This window comes from Aplidium turbinatum, chromosome 15 (genome assembly GCF_918807975.1).
Source record: "Aplidium turbinatum chromosome 15, kaAplTurb1.1, whole genome shotgun sequence".
Lineage (NCBI taxonomy): Eukaryota > Metazoa > Chordata > Ascidiacea > Aplousobranchia > Polyclinidae > Aplidium > Aplidium turbinatum.
This window is the reverse complement of record NC_137486.1, coordinates 20,829,167-20,854,250: the sequence shown is the minus strand read 5'-3', so window position 1 is coordinate 20,854,250 and position 25,084 is coordinate 20,829,167. Positions and strand designations below refer to the sequence as shown.

At 37.9% G+C, this 25,084-nt stretch overlaps 2 protein-coding genes across 2 annotated transcripts; one reads left to right on the top strand and one right to left on the bottom strand.

Moving 5' to 3' along the window:
- Positions 1 to 9,137, top strand: LOC145784843 (beta-1,3-N-acetylglucosaminyltransferase lunatic fringe-like). Its single transcript, XM_082596683.1, has 8 exons — positions 1 to 315; positions 1,383 to 1,431; positions 2,252 to 2,294; positions 2,960 to 3,019; positions 3,388 to 3,511; positions 3,923 to 4,020; positions 4,554 to 4,719; positions 8,414 to 9,137. Exons 1-8 carry the CDS (start codon positions 97 to 99, stop codon positions 8,564 to 8,566), a joined length of 912 nt encoding a protein of 303 aa, XP_082452809.1. The 5' UTR covers positions 1 to 96; the 3' UTR covers positions 8,567 to 9,137.
- A 3,602-nt stretch (positions 9,138 to 12,739) lies between these two features.
- Positions 12,740 to 14,134, bottom strand: LOC145784055 (equilibrative nucleobase transporter 1-like). The gene has a single exon (XM_082595811.1). The coding sequence runs from the start codon at positions 14,132 to 14,134 to the stop codon at positions 12,740 to 12,742; it is 1,395 nt and encodes a 464-aa protein (XP_082451937.1).
- Between the last annotated feature and the right edge of the window lie 10,950 nt (positions 14,135 to 25,084).

Genomic DNA, 25,084 nt, shown 5'->3' with positions numbered 1-25,084 from the left:
CATTTTAAATTAAATCATATTTTGTCGCTAGTTTTATTATGTGCTATTGTCGTGGCTGTGTACAAGGACTATAAAATCACACAAAACTTACGTTTGATGAAACAAGAGGAACTGAGGTCAGAAATTGTGAGCTACGGAAGCCCACCAAGCGATGACATCCCAGCAAGCGAAGATTGTACCCGAAAAATCTACACCGAGGAAAGAAGAAAATTAAGTTTAAAAGACATTCACATAACGATTAAAACTACAAAGAAGAACCTGAGGAGGCGAATGCAACTTCTCCTCGATACTTGGATACCTGCGGCAAAATCTCAGGTAATAAAAATGAATGTTTAATTTGTATTTGTAGTAACTTTATTAAAAAATCATTGTGATTCATAATTCAGACCTGAAACTTATTTAGCCTAATTAGAATTTTTTTGAAAGAAATCTCTTTTGAAACACACCATAGGCCTGCATCTTTATTTTTGTCTATTTTAGTCGAACAAACTCGTTAAGATGAAGTAGATTGAATTTATGTGAGCGAAGTTTTCTTCGTTTGACCGTTCAGCGGCAACTAATGGATGGAATAATTCCCCGGCAATGACACTTTAACAATCGGAAAACTTTATACTGCCTATCTCGATAACCCGCGTGATGTGCCACCGACACGAAACTACATCGTTTTATACCTCACCCGGTGGCGCGCCCCCCTGGTATGGACCTGCCTCGGCCGACTTGGGTCAAGCTCAACAGAATCCGAACCGGAGTCGGTCGCTTCCATTCCAACATGCACAAGTGGGGTTTGGCTCCCTCACCGGCCTGCGAATGCGGCGCGGAGGAACAAACTGCAGACCATGTCGTTCTCGAATGTCCGATCTACAAGGCACCAAACGGAACGCATGGTATAGCAACGCTGGACGAAGCTACACTCACCTGGCTCTCCATCACCTGCCCTGAAATTTGATTTGATCTAGTCTCAAACGAAAGAAGAAGAAGATAACCCGCCCTGCGTCAAAAACTTCTACAAGTATGCGAAACTACCAGGAATAACTTAAAGGCTTTGTCAGTCCGAGGATAAAGATTCAAAACCAAACCAGACCTTCTGAGGCTAAGGGTCTATCATTTTATCATCCCATGTAGATTGATACTTTTCAAAGTGTTTTGAAACGCAATATCAAAACTATAGTTTACCACCATGGTTCACAATCGAAAGTCATGTGATCATTTCCCCACCTTGCTACACCTTACGTATTATGGAAAAGTGCAGTATCAAATTACAGGCAACAAGCTGATGGCTAATGAATATAAATATTTTTCACCTTGTTATTTTAGCGCATTATGATTTTGTTTGATATGACGTATCCTCACTGTTATCTTTGATATGTGCCTTTCTTCATTAGGTTTACATCATCACTGACGAATTGGACGAAAAAGCAAAGAAAATGAAACGTAAGTTGAAAAGTGGAATATGAAAAGAAAAAATTAAAAAAGCTTAACTATGACTTTCACACGCGCCACATCATGACATAGCAGCTGGGACGTCATATCATTAAAGTGACGTCACATTATGTCAACTGATTGGTCAACCCTGAATTGTCGACCCAACCATGTTGGTTGAAGGCAACAAAACGGTGATTTTATCATTGCATTTTTTGGTATAGGCCTAAAGCTGCTCAAAAAAAGAAAAAAAGTTATTTTTTACTTTGTTAGTTTTATGACAATTGATGTCGGATGTTTAGTGTGCAGTAGAACAGTATAAAGCATAAAATTTCCAAACAAACACGACAGTAGTCTCAGTTAAAATGTTGCGATTGCCAAACCTGTTGCTAAACTTGCCGAATGTTTCAACTCAATATTCTATTTTGGTCTCAAGCATTTGTCAAAGTTCGCATTTTGTTGGTGTTACTTTATCCTAGATTTTTTTGTACCAAAGACAGGCAAGACACAGCACTCCAACAGGGTTGAATATTATAAGAATATATTTTACATATTTCAAATAATTTTATCAGTCGAACGTTTTTGGCTTAATTTAGGCCCTCATTAGGAATCTGAACATATTTATTGGAAATGTATATAGTATGGTATGTATTATTTGCGCGATGATGTTTAAGAATAAAAACGAAACTGAATTAAACTTCTGTACATTGTACAAAAAACAATATTTTCGTTATTGTGAAACTATTAACTCTAAGCATAAAAATATCGCTGAAAAGGTTTATTTCTATGGCGTTTTGTAAGAAAATGACAGGACTATATTGTATTGTTGCAGAGTACAACTGGGTGACAACTAAATGCGGCACTAGGCACAAATGGTAAGTGATTGCTCGTCAATAATGTATAGTCCGCCCCGTTAGCTCACTGGTTACGTGCCCAGCTTAAGATCACGCGGCGCTGGTTCGACTCTCGGGATGTGCGCCCGATAATTGGAAAATTGCGACAGAGTGTTTTATGATTAGTGGCAGATCTAGAAAAGGGGAAGGGAGATCGCTGCCTCCTAAATCAGAAAAGTAACTTTATTTACTGTGTATTTGCAAGGTCAAGATTAAGGTAGATCTACACATCATTATGTTTTGTTGAAATTGCCCCCCCCCCCCCCTAAGGCGACTTCATGGAAACGGCGCTGTTTAGAATAGCGGATTTGTTGATAAACGATTAGTAAAGCAACGGAGAGTCTTCTTACAAATACAACGTGGGTTGTTTATCTTTCCTTTCTAAACGTGCAATCGCAATAGAAAAGGCTTCGTGAAAGTCGGAAATCATAATAAACAAACCGTTAGTTGAAAATAAGATTTCTTTTTCAAAAAATGACCCTCAGTATAACAGCTGCAACATCCAGCACTTTTGTGTATTATTATGGTAATAGTTAATAATCATTACGTAGACTACGAAGTAATATAAACTCAATATTTTTAACATCACATCATAATGATTACCATCAGAATGACATAATTATGACGTAACTATGTTTGTATTCCAGGGGGGATCTCAGTTGTAAAACAGCAGCAGAATACAAAACGTTTCTGGACAATCCAAAGAAGTGAGAAACCTCCGATATGATTTCTAAGGATAAACAATTTTCTGCATTGTTTTCATTACGTCATAATTGTTATTTCTGGTAAAACAATTACGCATGAGTAGATGACCAGAGCATCGAACTCATGTATACAGACTCCGAAACGAACATTCCACCCACTCAACCACTGAGCCGGTGTAACAGACCTAGAGATCGCATAAGTACAAGGCCTAAAATATTCTCTTAACGATCTGGTTTACACTGAATCGGACGTTCAATGACGTGGGATCTGATATCAACACTCTCTACTTTATCAGGTTTTATGTTTTATTGTAGAATTTGTAAATATTGCCGCATTCTGTATTCATACAAATTGATTCACTGGTTTTCAGGTGGTGGTGTCATGTAGATGACGACATCTATCTTAACCCGCCGCGTCTGGTCGCATTGTTACGTCAGTACGAATGGAGAGATTGGAACTACATCGGGCGGCTGAGCAGACCGTCAGGGTTCAGGGTAAGGGATGCGTTTATTAAATTTAGGGTGGACAATGAGTGATGGAGACCAAACAAAAGAGTCTTGCAATGCATTCGGCTCTCGAGGTGTGCGCTTGAGCAACGCAAGTAAAGGACTGCGGCATCCAATGAATGGAATAATTCCTCGGCAACAAGAATTCAACAAACGGAAACTTCACTCTGCCCATCTCAGTAACCGACCCTGTGTCAAGAGCCTCTACAAGTATGCGAAACTACCAGGAATAACCTATCAAGACTTTGTCAGTCTGAGGATAAAGATTCAATCAATCCATTGTAAGTTATTAAATTGCATCTGCTGCATTTAAAAATCATTCTCAACGCTACAGATAATTTAGGTAAACAGTTACTGAATTTAATATTACCCATGGATAACAAAAATCTCAATGTTTAGGCAACTTACAAAGGGAAGCAATATGACTACCTGTTCGCCCACGGTTCAGCATACTGCGTGAGTGGCTCTCTCGCAAAAGAAATTGCCCCTTATTTGAAGTAAGTTGTAGATACTGTATTTTTGTGTATTAGTTAGATGAAACAACAAATGCCTCCGATAGCTCAGTTTGTTAGCGCGTGACTTCGTGAACGAAGAAGCTTCAATCAAGCGGCGCTGGTTCGAGTCTTGGGGTGTGCACGAACAACGCATTCTAAGGACAGCTTTCCATTCAGCGGCACCTAACGGATGGAATAATTCCCCGGCAAGCGGCAACAGTCGGAAACTTCACTCTGTCGATTTCGATAACCGGCCCTGCGTCAAGAGCTTCTACGAGTATGCAAAACTATCAAGACTAACCAATCAAGGTTTTGTCATTCCGAAGATAATGATTCAAAACCAACCAAAAACCAAATCAACACAACATAAAAGTGCTCAATCCCAAGCAAAAAGCCAAGCAGAGCGAATTTTTGACGCTATATTTTCTCTTCTAAAGTTGAAGTCTCTAACTTCCTATGATGTGTTCATATTTAGCACACTAAATATATTGAACACATAAAATGCAATAAACGTGACATCTTCGTCTTTTCTCCAGAGAGGAAGTGTTTGTTGAGATGAGTGTCTCGATCTCGCGCGCCGATGATGTCACAATGGGACTGATTGTGAACGGGATGCTGGGTGTTCCGGTTACCGAGCCTGTCATGATTCACACACACGCAGAGAATCAAACTTTTATTGACCCAAACCGTTTCAAATATGACGTAAGTGGAAACTTGGAAGCTTGAAATTATTTTTGTTGCCAAAAACACGAATTAGAGGTATATTTCTTTGCAGACTATGATGGTTGTTTTGTGTTTGAACATAATAACATTAAATATTGTATGGTTGCTAATTTCAGAATGCTCATAAAGTAGTTACGTTTACATTCGTTAGAAAATTTATGTACATGTTAGAAGACTCTAAGAAAGGTTTATTTCTTAAGCATGGCGAGAGTAATTTAGACAATCTAAACAAAAAAGTGCCATTAACGACCACATAACCTACTTGAGTGTAGGGTAGGCTATTCATAAGCTATCCTTACAATCTCTTAACATTGTGTAATTTTTTTTAACGAGTTCGACACTACTGTAAAATCTACTAGGCTATGCTTAGTTAATCCTTGGTGGCTCAACGTGCAGTTGTTTGCTAGAGGCGCCTCGTATCTGTTAAGGTGTTCAACTAAACTGTCATGTGATGTGTTTTTCATTATGCAATCAAACCCCCATGGGATGCGCGTTATTTCCTTTGCCAGTTTTACTTAATTTTTGTTTATTTCTTATTTCAATTGTTCAGATGCTCAGTTGTTCAGATGCTTGACAAAAGGTGGCATGCTCTATATCGCCGAAACGTTTGCCGTTTCTACTTTATTTCTGTATTAGTGGAATGGCGAGTTGTTGCTTGGTTTTACCTGCTTATGGGTATCATAATTGGGGCAAAATAAAACATGATTAGACCAGGGGTGGGCACAGTTGTTCAAAGAAAGAGCCGCTTGCGAATAAACCATAAACACCAGCCAGGGATATCTAAAGAAGGGGATACGAAGGCTCAGAGCGATTGCCTTATTCTCATGACACTAGAAGGGCGGTAGTTGGTACTTCGTTAAACATGCTTTTGTTTGTTTGTTTGTTTATCTTTATCCTGCATTGCGGGAAAGCGGACTTGAGCGCTATGCATCGGTGTACGCCTTCCGACATACACCTGACCCACGCTGCAGCCGACTGCAATGTCTGTTTCCGGTTGTCTACTCTACTTATGACTTAAATTTGGTACTACCCATTACTCGAAATCGATCACTGGGTAGAGGCAATTATCGTAAAGTTTCTTGCCCAGAGAAACAACAGCAAGTGCGGGTGGCTGGAGTCGAACATGCAGGCTCTCGACTGCGAGCCCAACGCGCTAACCACTCGGCCACGGCTGCTAACCACTCAACCACATGCGGTTCTTTTTAAAATTGCAGAAAGTTTTGTAGTGCAGCTGGTACACTCAGCTACACAAGACAGTTAGCAAGTGTTATGTAGAACATATTTAAAGAATACTTGTTTGAAAAGACAGTTGAAAGGTCACCAGTTAGCTGTTTTTTTTTTGACAAAACCTTTGCAGTTGGCTAGGTGTAAAGCAAGTATACGGGTAGTTGAATTAACATGTAATTATGAGCATTCATTGAATATCTATACCTGGTGGCAATAGTGCAATGCAGGTTGTCATAACAAAATTTATTAAATTGCTATAGGTGCCAACTGTTATTTTACCATAAACAGAGATTATTTAAGATAAATAGAAGCCCTTCTATTGTCAGACGTAATAAAAGCCTTCGTATCCCTTTCTCTAGATATCCCTGACACCAGCGAGCCGCTAAATCAGTTGACACAAAATAACATATCAGCAATAAAAGCACAATGATTGCTTATTCATATCAGTTTTGTACTTGACTCGCTAATTTCTGAAAATTTGGACGATAAGTCGGCAGCCGTGGCCGAGTGGTTAGCGCGTGGGCTCGCAGTCGAGAGTCTGCATGTTCGACTCCAGCCACCCGCACTTGCTGTTGTTTCTCTGGGCAAGAAACTTTACGATAATTGCCTCTACCCAGTGATCGATTTCGAGTAATGGGTAGTACAAAATTTAAGTCATAAGTAGAGTAGACAACCGGAAACAGACATTGCAGTCGACTGCAGCGTGGGTCAGGTGTACGTCGGAAGGCGTACACCGATGCATAGCGCTCAAGTCCGCTTTCCCGCAATGCAGGATAAAGATAATAAAACAAAACAAAACAAAAGTTGTTAATGCTGTGCGAATTAATTCTTCCAAGTGTTCATTTGTCAAGGTTGCACGATGTTTTGATTTTACAAAGTTCATTACAGAGTATAAAGGTTCACAACAATAAGTCGTAGATAAAACAGAAATGAGTCGTACAACTGGTCTTTTTGCGTTCTGGATATTTATTCTCTGGAAACTGTGGTAGAACTCAATGGTAGAGTAGCACTGAATGAAATTTTTTAGAACCACATCTTCTTTCATGTCAGTCAGTTCCATTTCTACAGCGAACATGTTAATGGCGAAAGGTTGAATTGGACAGCCATCCCTGACTACATTAACGTTGAATAGATTGTTGAGAAGGAGCGATCTTCCTGGCGTCAGCACTACCTGACTATACTCACTACAGAACAGCGAGCATCGTGCTTCGCTAACCATACCGGGATAGCCTCCACACTACTACTAGCCATCAAGACTTTCCCCAAAAACATGTAGATGAGCCCAGCCTCATGGGCGAAACACGTATCTATTGCTAAGTTCTTGCTACACTCGACTGCCGAGAAACACATGTTTTTGGGAAAAGTGTTAAATTTTTTTGCTATTTGTTTTTTGGGTTTTGTGGCCGTGCTAACTACTGACATATTTTCCATTCAGGCACGTTAAAAACCTTTCAAGGTTTTGCCACCTTTTCCCGTTCATTAACGTGCTGGCAGGTCTACAGTATATCGATTTTTGTAGTTAGTATCTTTTTGGTCCCGGACGCGTTAATGACAAAAAAATAAAATGATGATGATGGTGAATGGATTTACAAGGAATGCAATGCATGGTTTTAGCTCCTGTAAATTTGCAACGTCACAATTTTATTGTTTAACAATGGCTATACAGTAAAAGAGAGACTCCTTTTTGATCTCTGTATTGTATTGGGCGCAAATTAGATTTTGAATAAAGTGTCACAAATTTTAGTTTTTACCAACCGATTTTTGCGCCCCTATCAATGTGGCTCCCATGGCTCGAGAATGCCTGCCATACCCTAGGTCAGGGCTACTCAACTGGCGGACCGCGATCCGAATCCGGGCCTTCTGAGTGTTGAAGGTGGATCTCGGGCTTCCGGAAGAATAACTTCATTGCCACATTTTAAGGCCTCTTAAAACAGATTTCCATTAGGGAAGAGCAATTTTTTGTGATTATCCAAGGAGCTGGGGGCTTCGCTCCCAGACCCCCCCAATGCTTTGCCGTCTTCTCTGATGTGCGATCCACACAGCTACACTACAAAGAAACGCAATACATTTTTTCCTTTTTTATTTCTTTATGTCAAACAAAAATCCAAGTTCGTGTTACACATTACCTGAAAAGTGTTCGGTGCTCGTACTGGTTGTTTAATTTTTGTGGTTGGATGTGAAATATGCACCAGACCACAAAAATATTCAACTTGTCAAAATAGACTTTTGCTAACATTAGTTGAGTAGCCCTGCCCTAGGTACGCCACTGCTTGGTTGACAGCGCGAGATAACATTTATAAAGTATAATCTTAATTTTTTTGTAATATTACGATTCAATACAAGAGCCACAAAATTTACGTTGTCGAGCCGCAGTTTGCCCATCGTTGGATTAGACTATTGTTGTTAGATTGGCCAAAAAAGCTTAAAAACTTGTAATACTTTTCAGGCTACCTTTAATTATGCGGGACGTGAAAACCTCATATCGTTTGGTGGCAATAAACCAAAATTCAGTGTGAAAGAAGATCCAACAAGATTTAAATCATTGCATTGTTATATTTATCCTAATGATAGTTACTGTAAAAAAGCGAAAAATCGTTGAAGATGACAATCAAAATATACATCTTCTTCTTTCATTATTGTACTTGATTCAAAGCATCGATTGCCTCTTGTATGAAAAGTGTCCAAGATTGTCAGTTTTTTGCTGCGTGCATTAGAGCTACTATCTCAAAAATGAAACAAAATGCAATGTTTTTCTTATCAGTTTTATTTTCCTGTTTACGTATTACGTTTACCTCCACTCCGGTATTTTCGAGTGATAGTTTGTGTGTTTATCATTCAGTAGGCTATATTTTCCTGCTTCGATAGATATACTGCTCTTGAGGAATTTCTTTCCTTGTGGTAAATAGATTGTCTATTGATGCGTTTCCAGCTTAGCCTACTACTCAGTGCAGAAGTTGGAAGCTTTTCGTGTAACCTACAACTTTACTGCGGAAAATTATACCACCTTGTGGAGCACCAATAAAATTGAAAAACTCAATAAAAGAAGACCTTTGAAAGAAAATCTCTGGTACAGCATCATGCATGTATCATGCGAAATGTAAACAGCAAAACAGAAGTATTGGAATGTGGTACCCCTTGTCAAACGATCTTTACAACAAATGAACAGTGAATTAATGGTTTAAATTATTTGTCAAAATAAATACATTTGTTGAATGAGTGCTAGTGAGTCTTTAAAGTTAATTGATCAGCAAGAATTGCTGATTATGACGTCGAAACCGTCGTGATTTTCATTTTTGTCAAAGTCGATACTTGAAATAACTGGGCAGTCGTTTTTGACAATTTTATCGCCACTCACCACCATAATGAAAAGCTAAGAGCAGTGGTTTGACTTATTCAGCATCGCTGTTAACTCCTTAGTCAGTGTTTGCTCAAGCCAGCCCATTAATAAGACTGACTCATGGTTCATAGTTTGACTAACCAATATTGTTGAAATTTTCATCTAACAATTTGACACTGTTATGCAAATACATATTGAAACAAAACGTCACTAATGTAGGTAATTTTCAAAAAAACCACAACAATATAATACACAAGCATGCACAAAAGTACACCAACTATCTACATGAATTAACATTTTTTTTAATTGTAGGCTTTAGATTGAAAATTGTGGTAAAAAGTATGGGTGTGAAAGCTCAGTCCGTTGACCCGGTAGCTTTTTATGGCCACCCAATGTAAGGAATTTTTTAGACTCATTTCCTTCCATCCACTTTCCGCCCCCATCATAGATTGCATTAGATATTCAACCGTAATACTATTAAGCTACGCTACAGTTGTACTCCGAATGTTGCAAGCATTATATCCACCCACAATAACTCAATATTGCAGGCTACAAATGAACCATTTCAGCCTGTGAAATCAGATTGTCTTTTGAATGGGCAATGCTTGCAGAAGGCCCTTATTTACAACTCCAACCATGGACTTCTAAATAGTAGCATCTGGACTGGAAACTCAGTGGGCAACATGAGGCCAAACAGTTGGTACAACAGTTGGCCAAAAGTGGGCCAACAGCCAAGTAACTAACCCTGTTGGCCAACTGTTGTACCAACTGTTTGGCTTCATGTTGCCCACTGAGTTTCCAGTCCAGATGCTACTATTTAGAAGTCCATGCTCCAACCGTAAATGTTCCTTCATGGATAGGTCTAAACTAAATTGCACTGAACTATCTAAGGCGGTTTGGGACTTTAAGGACGAGGGTGATGATCCTAAAATAACATGGTCCATCCACAGATATGCTCGGCCTTACAGTGGTGGTCGTAATAATTGTGGCCTTTGTCTTGCTGAAAACCTGGCCATTCTAAAGGCCGATTGTAACCACCTTCTGAACAAACGTTCTGAACTGATGGGTAAATGTCGTCATCGCAACAAATAACTCAAATATTTCAAACTAAAATAAATTTAATTTGATTTGTACAGGTTACTACAGCTTTTTTTTTTTTATCTGCGCTCTTCGAAGTTAGAAAGCAAAGTTTTCACTCACTAGGTTCAAATCTAAAAACTGGATTTGTGATAAATTGAGACCTGGAGATAAACTAAGTTTAGTAAAATGAAGAAGATAATTCGATTGCGAACATTTTAATACCAAGATTTTCAAAACTGATCCAAAACTCCAACATAAATTATAGCCTCCAACTAAGAATCCAAGCCTGAGGTTGCCACAGACCAGGACAACAGAATTTCGTTTTCACAGAAGGCAAGAAGTAGGCTTTCAAAATATGGAAATTCGGTCGCATGAAAAAGTTGCCCGTGCTAGACTGAAGGTGGTTAATTATAATTTGTGTTAATAGATTATTTCCTTATATATCCTATAGTATTAGGCTTTAGTCAGGCGCGGATCTAGGAGTTTTTTCGTGGGGTGGGGCAGAAATATTTGAAAATCAATTAAAAAGAAAGAAAAAGATAAACAGATATGAACAATGGTAGCCTACTATTATACGATATGCTATAAAATAGACATTAAAACAGCCACTTTCATCAATTGTGAATGTTTAAAAAATAAATTTTGCTTGAATAAAAATTGCTAAGCAAGTAAAGTAAACTTGAAATCTGATTTAAGATTCTGTATGCAGTGTCCATGACTGATTGGATATTTGTATGTTTGCAGGCATATACGGAAATTGATTGAAACTATAATGAAGACTAAAAACTATAAAACAGCCATTCAAGGTTTCAGATTGTTTCAACTGACGTCATTTGGTTCAGCGTTGGTATCAGCTGAATTAGCTCCAACAAATGTTGCTATTAAAATGTATTTGAAGTTGTATGAAAGAAAATAACGGAGTCTGATCCATGAATAATTTCAACTGTACAATTTCAACAATTCCTCACAACCTCCTCCCCCCATAAATCCGCGCCTGGCTATAGTGTTTTGTTTGTTTATCTTTATCCTGCATTGCGGGAAAGCGGACTTGAGCGCTATGCATCGGTGTACGCCTTCCGACATACACCTGACCCACGCTGCAGCCGACTGCAATGTCTGTTTCCGGTTGTCTACTCTAATTATGACTTAAATTTGATACTACCCATTACTCGAAATCGATCACTAGGTAGGCAATTATCGTTAAGTTTCTTACCCAGAGAAACAACAGCAAGTGCGGGTGGCTGGAGTCGAACATGCAGGCTCTCGACTGCGAGCCCAACGCGCTAACCACTCAGTGGTATTGTGCTGCACCATTATTTCCCTTACTTGAATACCCGACCAGGTTGTCGATTTTCGTGTGAATCATGTGCTTAAACCAATTTATCGCGCATGATAACTTTCTCGAGGAACAACGCGATGGATTGTAAGAATACGATTTGAAACCCTGTTTAACGCCATGCCTTGTATTGCTAGGAATTTTAATGACGACGTGCTACAACATTCTCACATCCCTACATTTTGAACGTCGCTGTAATAGCATCTGGACTAGAAGTTAAACACTGCAGTCCAAGATGAGGCCTGAAAAGAATTGCCATATTGACAATTTTTAAATTTGGCGTTTTTTTAATAGGTTCTCAGGTTAAAATATAACGCGGTAGCAAAACCTTAGATTAGGCTATGGTTGGTAGTAATTATGCGGTTGACAAAATCAGTCCAACATGCTATAGGCCTATTATGAGGTTCGAAAAAAGTTGTCTTGTTAAACTTGATGTTTTGTAAATAGTCTACTGCAAATTCACTAAACAGATTTTTTGTTTAAACTATTTAACCTGCAATGTCAAAAAAAACTAAAAAAAAACGCCAAAAGTATGTTAAAATTCCAAGCTCAAAATAACCTACCAAACACAAAAAACGTCAAATTTCTGAAATTTGGCGTTAAAACCGCCAATATGGCAATTCTCTTCAGGCCTCATCTTGGACGGCAGCGTTTGGCTTTTAGTCGATGCCTACATCCAAATAGAGTTATTTTTCTTTTCGCTAAACTATAAAAAGCGGTGTGCCAGAAACTAGGTTTTCGTCCAATAGGAGTACTGTCATTTTTTTGTTTCAATCCGTTGTGCTGAAGAGTCCCATTGGACGAAAACCGGTTCCACAATCTCAGTAGACTTGGGAAAACATGGTTATTTCAACTGTTAATAGTGTATTTTTCTCTAGTGACTTAACTAGGATAAGGGGTGTAATAATTGCAGGTAAAGCATTACAACGGCAGCCCACATACAAGCAAATTAGAAGTACGATTTAGCGCCACAATATATATTTTTCTTTTTTTGAGATTAAAAGCAAAACAACCACTTATTACATCTTCCTGGATGTGGTAAACAGCATTATAGGGTGGATTAGTGATGAAATAGTCAGAATCAACAATGCGATGTGAATGCCATAAAACGTTTCTTCGGCTAAAGCGATTTGGAATAAGCCGAACTGGACCAACGATAAACAGCCAGTTATGAAGTTTGTTAACCCGAATAGTTTGCCAAGATGTTGTCCTGGAAACGAGACTACCAGAAACGTGGCACATCCACTATAAACGAAACCCTTCGTTAAAAATAGGAACACAAACGCAGCATAGACAGAAGGAATCAAAACTGTTGTTGAAAGCAAAATGCTTAAAATACTAGTTGTTACCATGGAAACAAATGCTCCTCTAACTATTGAAGCTTTTTCACCAAATTTCAATTTATTTTGAACGTATTTAGTTACTCCGTCTATGATTAGGCCATTGATTGGAGAAACAAATGCACTAAACAATAAAAGAATCCCCAACACATCAGCAGTGGCACCAATGTCTGGATCTTGAATCTCTCTGAGCCATCGAAGCAAACTACCCAGAAAGAAATTGACACGGAAACTGATCACAGTGAAATGAAACACGTTTGTCCAAAACAATTTGTTTTTGAGACAGTGCTTGAATGTGATTTTGTTTTTGTTTTGGATTTCTGAAATTTCCCCGTTGGATTTTCCGTTGGTTTCCTCAGCCTTTATAATATTATGCTTTTTGAAGCAATTCAGTTCTTGGCAACCATACGTGAAGTGTTTTGGAGGAACAGATGGGACTGTGTGCCTCGGCATAAGAAGAAACGTTTTTAGCCAAGGAAGGATTGTGCACCAGGCAAGAGCATGAAAAGTGGTGTTTACACTAACTCCAACATCACTTAACTTTTTAACCACAAAAAATACTAGTGGAGCAGAGTCAAACATCCCATTGCTTGCTGCAGTAAATATTCCTTTACCAGATTTTAATAGATTTGCCATTTGAAGGTTGCTGGTCAATAAGCTTAATCCAGCAACGTTGATAAATATCAGTGCTGGGTATAATACGTCAGAGACATTTGTTGATGAAGTACTGATGAGAATATAAGCAATAGTGTAAAGAACTGTAACTAACGATCTTTGCACCCATGAGCCACAGCGATCAAGGATATACCCAGATGGAAATGCAGTCAGGAAAGCGAAGGTAGTTGCAAGAGTAAAAATTAGATTAAAACTGGCTGATCGTTGATCACAAGAAACATCAGCATCCGATTCAGTAAAATTGGTTTCGTCAGTCGCTGTGTTGTTGAAGCATTGGCTTTGGAAGTACCCTTCTCTTTCAAGAACAAACTGCAAAGATGTCCAACCGTAGATGACTCCAGAAAAGAACAAGTTTTCTAGAAGCACACTTCCTAAACTCAACACAGTTTGTACTTTCATTGTTACACCACAATGAATTGCTGACGACAAGTTAGTTGCCTGTGTGTTGAGTCACAATGCAAAACAACAAACTATCTTCTGTAACTCAAACAAAATAAAGTCAAACTTTCCTGATAGGTTTTTAATTTAATTTGAAATAATTTTATGATTTAATAATTGTGATTTAATATAAACTGTATCACTTTAAAAATCACTATTAGATCTCTCAAAACATTTTCAAAAATTGACTAAGACAAGCAAAAGTTGTGAAACATTTTGGGGCATTACCCTCAGTTCCTCATATCACAGCTTATTCACTTCTAGCATTTGCTTTGACAAAACTATGATGCTCTGCCGCCAGTGGCGTAAGCAGAAAATTTTCAATAGGGGTCTTGAAAAAAATTTCATGATACTATTTTAAACGTAACTAATATTTACTTCACGGCAGAAACAAAACTATAGACCTATGGCAGGTCACAAAGCGTAGGCTTGTAACTGTGCTGGTGATTAGGCCTACCAGAGCGTTAAGGTTCACTAGCATTACGTTTTCTTGTCAAAAATTTGTTGCTTTAAAATGTAAACCATGAATGTAATCCACTCTCCACCTGGCATGTGGCCGACCTTTCCTGTGAAGTACGAAAACGCTTTTTCATTCAAATGACGTTAAATTGCGTCTAAATGGTATTTTAAATACTTGTTGTATCGCTTTGCTTACACTTTGCTACCGAAAAACGTAGATCAAAGATGATAAAAATCTCTACAAATCCTGTAAATTATTATTATCATTCATCAAACACAATAAAAATACTAAAATACGCTGCGTCTTGTATGAAACACCTCTAAGTAAAAGCAGTCAGTATATCCTGAAATAAACATTTTTGACGCTATTTCACACATTTTTTTTCTTGGCGCTTCCTGCCTTGTAAGCTACGATTCTCATGCATTGATATTTCATATCTGTTTCAAGCGCATGACAAAACCGAATTGCCACAATCTTGAAATAAAAAGTGATAGAATAAATTTTTGTCAAATGGAAACAAAACTTTGCTTTAAAAACGTTTCAATGTAACATTGAAGTTGTTCAGATTAGCGAGCTGCGCCCACAAAAGGTGGAAACTGTTGCCTATTAAAAATAGGTTATCCCGCAGCAAAAAACATAACAGTTATTCAAGCAAGTGATTAGCCTGTGACCACAAAAGCCTAATTTTACTTCAAGCAGCCCTACTAGGCTTAGCTAGGCTTATAAACAAGGGAAGCAAAAATTTAGAATATTTGAAACCAGGTTTCAGATTACTAAATTTTTCACTTTTTAGTTTCGTCGCAGATGATTTCTTGCCTATTGCTGTATCATGATACAAATACGTGTTTAGTCCCGATTTACATTTAAACTATTGATAAGTTGGGTAACAAATGGAGAACAACGCATTTATACATAGCAATAAAACAATAAAAAATTCAATCATTAAGTTCTATGGGGGGGGGGGGGGGGGCTTAAACCCCACCCCTTCCCACCCGTGCGTACGCCACTGTCTGCCTCCAGGTTTTAGACCTGCTACTTTACATCAATACACTTCAATTTCAACTGCAGTACTTCAATTAAAAGAGATACAATTACTTGCTATATATGTGATAAATTTTGTTAGGCCTTTGCTCTGGTGCATTGATCTTTCGCAATAAGCTTGCTTCACATTGAGCTTAAAACTTGTTTGAATAAAAGCCCAAACAAAGCCATCGTGAACTGATTGCCGTAAGCTTGGTTTCCCGACTAAGATTAGGCTACCTCTTCGAAGGCATGATTGTCATTTTACAATTTGTCACGATTCTTTCTATCTCTTACCAGGAAAGAGACTCGGGAAAGATTGATGACGTAGTTTATTGGGGTATCAACGTCAAACAGTCAAATAAATTGTCAAATAGTTCTACTCGTGAAAGGATAAATGAAAATTCTTGAAGGACTTTAACGAATGGCTCAACACTTCCAACAAATAATCAAAGTAACTGTGAATAACAATAGATTCAAACACATGTAATTCTTATAATCACTTTAACGTACTTCACTCACAGCTTCTCACACAACTCCAATCTCGATAACAACTTCTAATAGCACCAACTCTCATCTACTCGTATCTAATAACTTCAACTTCAATTCAACTCTCAATCAAGATCAAGCAAAAAATTTAGAAATTTTGAACTCAGGTAGCTTATTAATTTTTCACTTTGTAGTTTCGTCGCAGATAATTTCTTGGCTATTGCTGTATCATGAAACAAATTCGTGTTTTGTCCCGATTTACATTTAAAAGTATTAATAAGTTGGGTTGGTGAAGAAAATGGAGTACAACGCATTTACATAAAGTCATAATTAGAGCCATTTTTTATGACCTAAAAATGAGAAATTATGACTTTATTTTTTGAAATATATGACAATATATGACTTTATTTTTAGAGCATCAAAATCAGCTAATCTCCGTAATGGGCGTAATAACTAACCTAACCCAAACAAAGCCATCGTGAACTGATTGCCGTAAGCTTGGTTTCCCGACTAAGATTAGGCTACCTCTTCGAAGGCATGATTGTCATTTTACAATTTGTCACGATTCTTTCTATCTCTTACCAGGAAAGAGACTCGGGAAAGATTGATGACGTAGTTTATTGGGGTATCAACGTCAAACAGTCAAATAAATTGTCAAATAGTTCTACTTGTGAAAGGATAAATGAAAATTCTTGAAGGACTTTAACGAATGGCTCAACACTTCCAACAAACAATCAAAGTAACTGTGAATAACAATAGATTCAAACACATGTAATTCTTATAATCACTTTAACGTACTTCACTCACAGCTTCTCACACAACTCCAATCTCGATAACAACTTCTAATAGCACCAACTCTCATCTACTCGCATCTAATAACTTCAACTTCAATTCAACTCTCAATCAAGATCAAGCAAAATATTTAGAAATTTTGAACTCAGGTAGCTTATTAATTTTTCACTTTGTAGTTTCGTCGCAGATAATTTCTTGGCTATTGCTGTATCATGAAACAAATTCGTGTTTTGTCCCGATTTACATTTAAAAGTATTAATAAGTTGGGTTGGTGAAGAAAATGGAGTACAACGCATTTACATAAAGTCATAATTAGAGCCATTTTTTATGACCTAAAAAATGAGAAATTATGACTTTATTTTTTGAAATATATGACAATATATGACTTTATTTTTAGAGCATCAAAATCAGCTAATCTCCGTAATGGGCGTAATAACTCGTATGTAAGTTTTAACTCGTATGTAAGTTTTTACATGTATTTTGAACAATAACATACTCGAGCAACTAACAAAACACTTCTGTTTCACTTGAAAATCACTACAAAAATTCAAATGTCTAATGCAGTGGTTCCCAACCTTTTTGACCTTGCGGCACCCAATCAAAGAGATAAATAGTTTGCGGCACCCTGGCAAAACTGGAAGGGTTGGGTTATTTCAAATAGGCCTAATAGCGCGCGTAAATAAATGTATTTATTCAAAAGTCAGTGTGAAATTTGGGCTTGACTTCTTGCAGAAAGTCCCTTAATATCTGGGGGCACTATTCGATAAAGCCACCCGCATTTCTTCCTCGACTATAAGCAGTCGTTTTTTAGTTTTTATGTTTGTTTATACGGAAAATCTACTCTCACATAGGTATGATGTGGAAAACTGCAGAAAAGGCACAATAGCTTTCTTTTCAACGCAAGGATATTCATTTGAATTTTTATCCAGAACTCGTCGAGAGGCATCTGCTTGTGCATAAGCTTAAAATTTCTATCGTTACGAATGTCAATTAATTCTTCTTCTTCAAGATTCAAAACAATACGAGAGTCCAGTAAAAGTGGATATCTCCCCCACGCGTAATTTTCCGTGGACAAGCTGGGGAAATAGTTCTAAATTTTTTCTTCCAATGATTTTAGATGCTGAATTATTAATGAGACAACTTCTTTGTTCTTCATTTCAGAGATATGTGAAAGAATGTCAAAGTTTCCGTTCTCCACTTTTAAGGACCACATTTGCAGTTTTTCTCTCAGTGCTTTCATTTTATCGGTTGAAGTTAAGAGAGTTTCATTTTTGCCCTGCATTTTCACATTCACGTTATTTAAATGGTCGAAGCTATCTACTAAATACGCTAATTTGGAGACCCAATTGTAATCGCAAAGCAATTCACAAAATTTCTTTTGCTTTTCAAGGCTAAAAAAAAGAGAGCATTGCATCCTTCAACTCATATAGCCTAGTTGAGAAGGAGCGATTTTCCTGGCGTCAGCACTACCTGACTGCTCACTATACAGAACAGCGAGCATTGTGTTTCGCTAACCATACCGGTGTAGCCTCCACTCTCCACACTAGCCATCAAGATTTTCTAAAAAACATGTGTTTCTCTGCAGTCGAGTGTAGTAAGAACTCAGCGATAGACACGTGTTTCGCCCATGAGGCTGGGCTCATCAGTACCTCACCACTAGTTCTTGCTACACTCGACTGCCGAGAAACTCATATAGCCTATTCGTGACAATGTTTTTCCTTGCGACAACCATCTTACTTCGGACGGTGTGTAACAGAAGATTAGCACATTTTGCTTGCATTTCCTTACAAAGCTTGGCAAATAGACGTGATTTAAGTGGTCTACTTTTGATGTAGTTGACCATTTTGACAACTTTGTTTCACTTTTTTAGGTCTGAACCTAATGTTTTTCCGACAAGAACTTCGCGATGAAGAAAACAGTGTGTTGTTATAATATCACTAGTTTGCCTGTTTGCTAACGATACAAATCCTTCAATTGACCTTGACCCAACCATCGGTTTACAATGGTTCGTAAACAATTGTGCAATTTTATAATCGTGCTGGGTCACACAATCCAATAATCCATCACTGCAATTTGACTTTGTGCGCGTGAAACGCAAAATAAAATCATGAAACCTGGCAATAATGATGCCTTTCAAACGTTATTAGGGAAAGAAAAGCAACGAGTCAAAATCTCTTTCATGCTGTTTTTCCTGGGCGAGAAAATGAAGGCTTACCGCCAGCCCAGCGGCTTCCCCACTAAGCGACTATCTAGAAAGGAGCCGGGAATAACTACGAGGCGCGAAACTTAATACGCACTGAAACTCGGTTAGAAATAAATAAATTCCGCACTTAACGAGTTAAAGTTAAAATAAAGAATGGGCCGCACTATTGCAATATCTCGCGGCACCATTGAGCATTACAATTGGCACCCCAGGGTGCCGCGGCACCCCGGTTGGGAACCACTGGTCTAATGCATGTACCTACCAAACCAGCTACTAAGTAGTAAGAGTCAAATCTCTGAGTTCGAAAAGTACCCTTGGCTCTTAAGTTCTCACCACTGGCTGACCTACTGCAAGTGTTCATAATATTCAGAGACTGGACTGTGTGTTGCAAAATAATGTGTTAAGATGAAGTCACAATCAAGGCCGGATTAACCATTAGGCTAATAAGGCTATAGCCTTAGGCCCAGGAAAAATTCGACCCTCAATTTTTTTTGAGGTTAATTTTTTGTAAGGCTGATAGTGATACAGATCCAGTACAGTAAAGTTTTTGCTTAAAAACGAATGAATGAGTTGAGTCAATAGCCTACATATGAAAAGCCCATTTCCAAAACCACGTAGGCGCCATTTTAACCGAAATTGAGTTTAAAGCAGGGGTTTTCAACCTGGAGGTCGAAGCCGTTTTTTGGAGAATAGCGAGGCGCTTGAAATTCCAATGTACTCTTTTCAATTTTTTTTTCCAGAAAAGAATAAAAACTGTTTTTTTTTACAATCTACCATTCCTCTACTCGAGGTTATTATATTGTTTAAGATTTTAGACGTTGCAAAAGGCTATACAGGAAAGCATTCGATATTTTTCACTAAGATCTTGTACGTTGCTTTGTGCAGACTAAAGTTAACCAGTAACCATGCTATGGTAAAAAAGAAAAATTATGTAGAATCCTATGCAAAATATAGATTTCTCAGTAGGCCTATTGTTTCCAATGGCATTGAAAATATTAGTGTCGGCTATTTTGTTTGAAAGTTCTTTCAGCAACAGGTGCACGCATTGACAAACTTAACAGTTAAACATATGCAACACCAACCATCTCACTGAAATTGATTTAAATAAATCCATAAAAGATTGCAATAAATTCAACCGGTGAAAGTGCGAAAACGTAGATTATTCTCATTATTTTTTCTCCTATTATCTAGCTGAGATTGATAGAAAATGGAAATAACAATCGGAGGAAATGTAATAAAAGCCGTGATAACATCGCAAAAAAACGTCTCTCGTTTCGGAAGTTTACGTTGGAACAGCAAAACTAAACATAACTGGATGTCGGCATGAATCAAATTTGGTTAAATTTTGCATCCAATTACTTATTCATTTGTTGAATAATTTTATGAGGGTCGCAAGACTACAGCATTGATTGCTCTGAGGAGGTCGCGGTGGGAAAAAGGTTGAAAACCCCTGGTTTAGAGTGTCATTAGGTAGAGTATTACCACAGGTACTTACTATTTCTTTCTTTCCAAAATCTTTTCCATCTGCTTCAAATTTAACACTAAAAATTGCTTTTGTTTCCAAAATCAATTACGCGCCATCATGAGCCATTTTTTTTGTTATGTTTGTGTTATTTTTGCAGTAAATAATTTCAATTTTTCATGTATGTATTCTTATTACTTTTTGTAGCTTGGTTTGCAAAATTAGGCTCTTCTCTAGTAAACAGCCTTAGGCCTACAGTGCCCTTAATCCGGCCCTGGTCACAATGCAAATTGACATCATACAGCAAGCGCTATTACTAGGCTACAGAAAATAATGAAAATGTCGCTTCCAATGCTTCCTGAAACTCAGCGTGAAAACTCTCACTGCCTCCGATATTCACAAATTATCAAATTTCAATGTCTACAGGAGCTGTTTGATCTGCATTTACGAAGTCACTAGGGTTCAATCTCTGCATTTTAAAATGAAAATGAAAAGTCATATTTTATGATCTAAAACAGAAAACATGACTTTTTAAGACTTTATAACTTCTTCAATTGACCCCGTAACAACGTCGTTGTTTCACTGTTATCGGTTTGACAACTTTCTGCACCACCAAAAAATATGACTTCATGACTTTTACTGGCCCTAGTCATTATACTGTAAGGATAAGTAATAAAACAATAAAAAAATCCATAAGAACTCATTGTTCTGGTCAAGTTTTACTATCCGTAAACATCTTTGTGACGTCATAACAATCTGCTACCTGACAAATTGTTCGATCTAGTTGGAGAACCTTCTAAAGTCTTGCACGTATGCAAAATCTTCTAAAAATACATTACCTAATTAGGATTTCGCAATCAGAGGTCACTTCAGGACAGTAACCAATAATAACATTTCGTAAGAATTATACAATTAAAACAGTACGCTTGGTCAAGACACATAATGTAGTCTGTCGTGAGGCTTTGCATATTGATTGTGAAACAGTTTCCATTCACTTTTACTGCAAAACGCTGTAAAGTGTGAATTGTTTTTCTCTCGTGGTCTGAAGAATGCAAAATTGCCGGAAAATTGCGATAGTCACAGAGTGCTTTAGTTTAGAGCAGGGGTCACTAAACTACGGCCCGCGGGCTAGAACCGGCCGCAAACTGATTTCAGCCGGCCCACCACGTGCTGCGGAAATAACTACTGCACTACAACTGTTAAGGAAAAAAGTTACCAAACTTTTTGTAAAGGACTGACGTTGCTGTTTATCATCAGGCCACCACAAATGGGGACAGCCTAGGCCAAATTTGGAAAGATGTAATGTTTTTTCAAGAGCACGATGCCCTGTAGTGTATCACAGCAGGGGATAATTTTTCCAGCGACCTTTCGATTTTCATCACAACTTTTCTATTCCACCGCTGACTTTGTTATTTATTGTGCTCAATTCAAGTCAATGGAGATTCTAAATAGTTGTATATCTTTTCGCAATTTGCATCCGGCCCGCAGCTGCTAATCTCGCAGCAATCCGGCCCTCAAAGAAAAAAGTTTGGTTACCCCTGGTAGAGTTTAAAATAGAGGATTTGTTGGTCCACTCGCCTAGCCAAGAATTAAACTGCTTGTGATGCATTGGAGAGTCTTCTAACACAGTGGTTCCCAACTAATGGGTCGCGACCCAAAGTTGGCTCGCCTGATAATTTTTTTGGGTAGCTTGTTTTTCGGGCATATTGTATCTTGGGCGAGCGAGCGAAGCGTATCATGTCGAGACATCGGAAAGCTTTGTAGCATGATCGTAGTGCAAGAAGTTTTAATAATTTTTGCTTTTATTATTGTTATTATTATTATTAAATGCAAACCCAAAAAAAATTTCAGTCTCAAACATAAATTAACTTGACAAAGTTACGGGATATAGATTGTAACGTGCACTATACATAGCCGTACGAGACCAAACCATTTTGGGGGGGGGGGGCAGAACGTAAATTTGCCCAATTCTGCACGCTTTTATAGAAATTGCCCAAATATAATGTATGCGGTGCATTATAACGGTGAAAAACTAACAGTTTTAAAAATAGACTATGATCAGATAATTTAGTATTTTTTGTTGCCCAAATCTAAGCGATACAGTTATGTAAATGGGAAAAATTAATAAATTTGTGCATTTTGGGGAAACTGCCTCACGCTAATTTTTTGGGCAGTTGCATAAACAGGCTAATCAGTTTCATCAGATAATTTAATGTTTTCAGCTGCCCAAATCAACACGATGCATTTGTGAAAATTAATAAAATTAGCTATATAGCAAATTTTGCGTTTTGAATTGGGCAGTTTCACAAAAGTATTAGAGACATATTTGGTGGCTGCCCAAATTGGCATGATGCAGTTGGTTAAATGCATTTCGTACAACCAGTTTGATCACCATGCAATACAATACATCAATACGGGTGTGCCAAATGAAAATTTTGCGGCATTTCTTGTGCAAATAAGAGACTGTACATAGTTTGATAGGTAAAAGATATTAATTTATAATTTTTCTTACTTCATGCAATTTTGTAGCTTTTCATATAGCAAATTTTTCCCTAATAATTGCAAAATTTTGCCCGAATACGCGACGTTTTGAAACAACAGGGGAGGCAGCTGCCCCCCTACCTCGTACGGCTATGGCACTATATGTCACGAACGCAATGTCGGACAAACTATGACAAAGTTTTCCACACGTTGGACCACGCATAGCCTGGTGTGGTAAAACGCATCAAAGACAAAGCCCCAAGTGCTGTATGGACTTATTGCTTTCTCCACAGAGAGGCCTTTGCTGCAAAAAAGCTGTCTCAAGAGCTGCACGAAGTGTTGAATGATGTGAAGTGTGTAAACTTCATCAAAACAAGTCCACTAAATCGGCATTTGTTTTCGTCTTTGTGGATTCTGATTATTATCAAGCATTGCTGTTGCACACAGAAGTGCGTTTGTTGTCACGAGGTCGTGTCCTGAAGCGAGTTTGTAATTTGCGAAAGGAGATTGCTATCTTCCTTCCTGAGGCTACAGAACTGTGTGAGATTAGTCGAGAAGTTTTTGCAAGAAGATTTCAAGGCAAAAGTTGCTTACCTTGCCGATATATTTGACTCTCTGAATTATCTAAATTTATATATGCAAGGCAACGGTTTTACGGTGATTGATCGCGCCGCAAAAGTTTCTGCTTAACACAAAAAACTCATATTCTGGAAAAGTTATGTCACCAGAGATGAGTACGATATATTTCCTCAGCTAACGCAATATATCTGTGGCAATGAAGTTGATATTAAGCAAACGATATAATTAGACACCTGGAACAGTTGCCAAAAAGTTTGTGCACTACTATCGAGAATCTCTAACACTTAATAACCAAAATGATTGGATAATTGATCCATTTGTTGGAAAAGATCTGCCTCAATTTTCCATCCATGTTGTAGAACAGTTTATGAACATAACGACAGAAGTAGCAAACCGTATTTCTTTTGCGTCCTTCAAAGACAAATACCCCAAAGATTCTGCAAACATCCACTTTTGGGCTTCCATGTACAAAGTGTATTCCACAGTTTCACAATTAGAGATTCAAAAACAGATTCCATTTGCAACAACTTGGCTTTGTAAGATTGGGTTTAGCGCCATGTGTGTATTGAAAATTGAATAGCGAAACCGGCTGAAAGTTAAAGCCGACATGCGGCTATGCCTAAGCAAAATAACGCCTCGATTTCAAAAACTCACTGACAGCAAGCCAGCACAGTTATCTCATTAACGATTTGATAAACATAGTATTTTCGGAAAAAGTTACTGCTTTTGTAGTGCTGTTTGTTTGCAACACAATATTGTATGGCTTTTAAAATATTACGACAATTTGCTTGGGTCGCAAGATTTTACCGAACTGAATTTTTTTTTAAAATGGGTCGCCTTAAAAACGAGTTGGGAACCACTGTTCTAACAAATGTAACGCGGTTGTATATCTTTCCTTTCTGAACGCGCAATCGCGATAGAAAAAGCTTTTTGAACGTTTTATAAATGATAAATCGTTTTCTGAAATAACTTTTTTTTCTATAAAAATATCCCTCAATTGAACAACAGTAAAATCCAGCACTATTGTGTAGCATTGGGGTATCCTGGTGGGTTGAGCAAGGGAAGCAATAAAACTCGTGGGGGGTGAGAGCGTGCCGAAGGCACGCGTATTCTAGAGGGTTCGGGGCATGCCACCCCCGGAAAAGTTTTGCAAAATTACACTCAAATAATGGAATATAGTGCTTTGTGGAAACACTTTTAGGGTGATCTTTGTATGAAATTTATTAGCAGATAAATAGCTATAACTTATTAAAGGTAGCTCTTACACACGAACGGGTAAAACCTGCAGCTAAAATTAGAGAACACCAAAAACTCAGCTAAACTGCTCAGCTGCAGCTGCCACCTACTGCTGTAGTATAGCTTAAACCAGTATTCATTTCATTGAAGTTTAGCCTAGACCTCACATATCCTGTTTGCCAAAGGCTA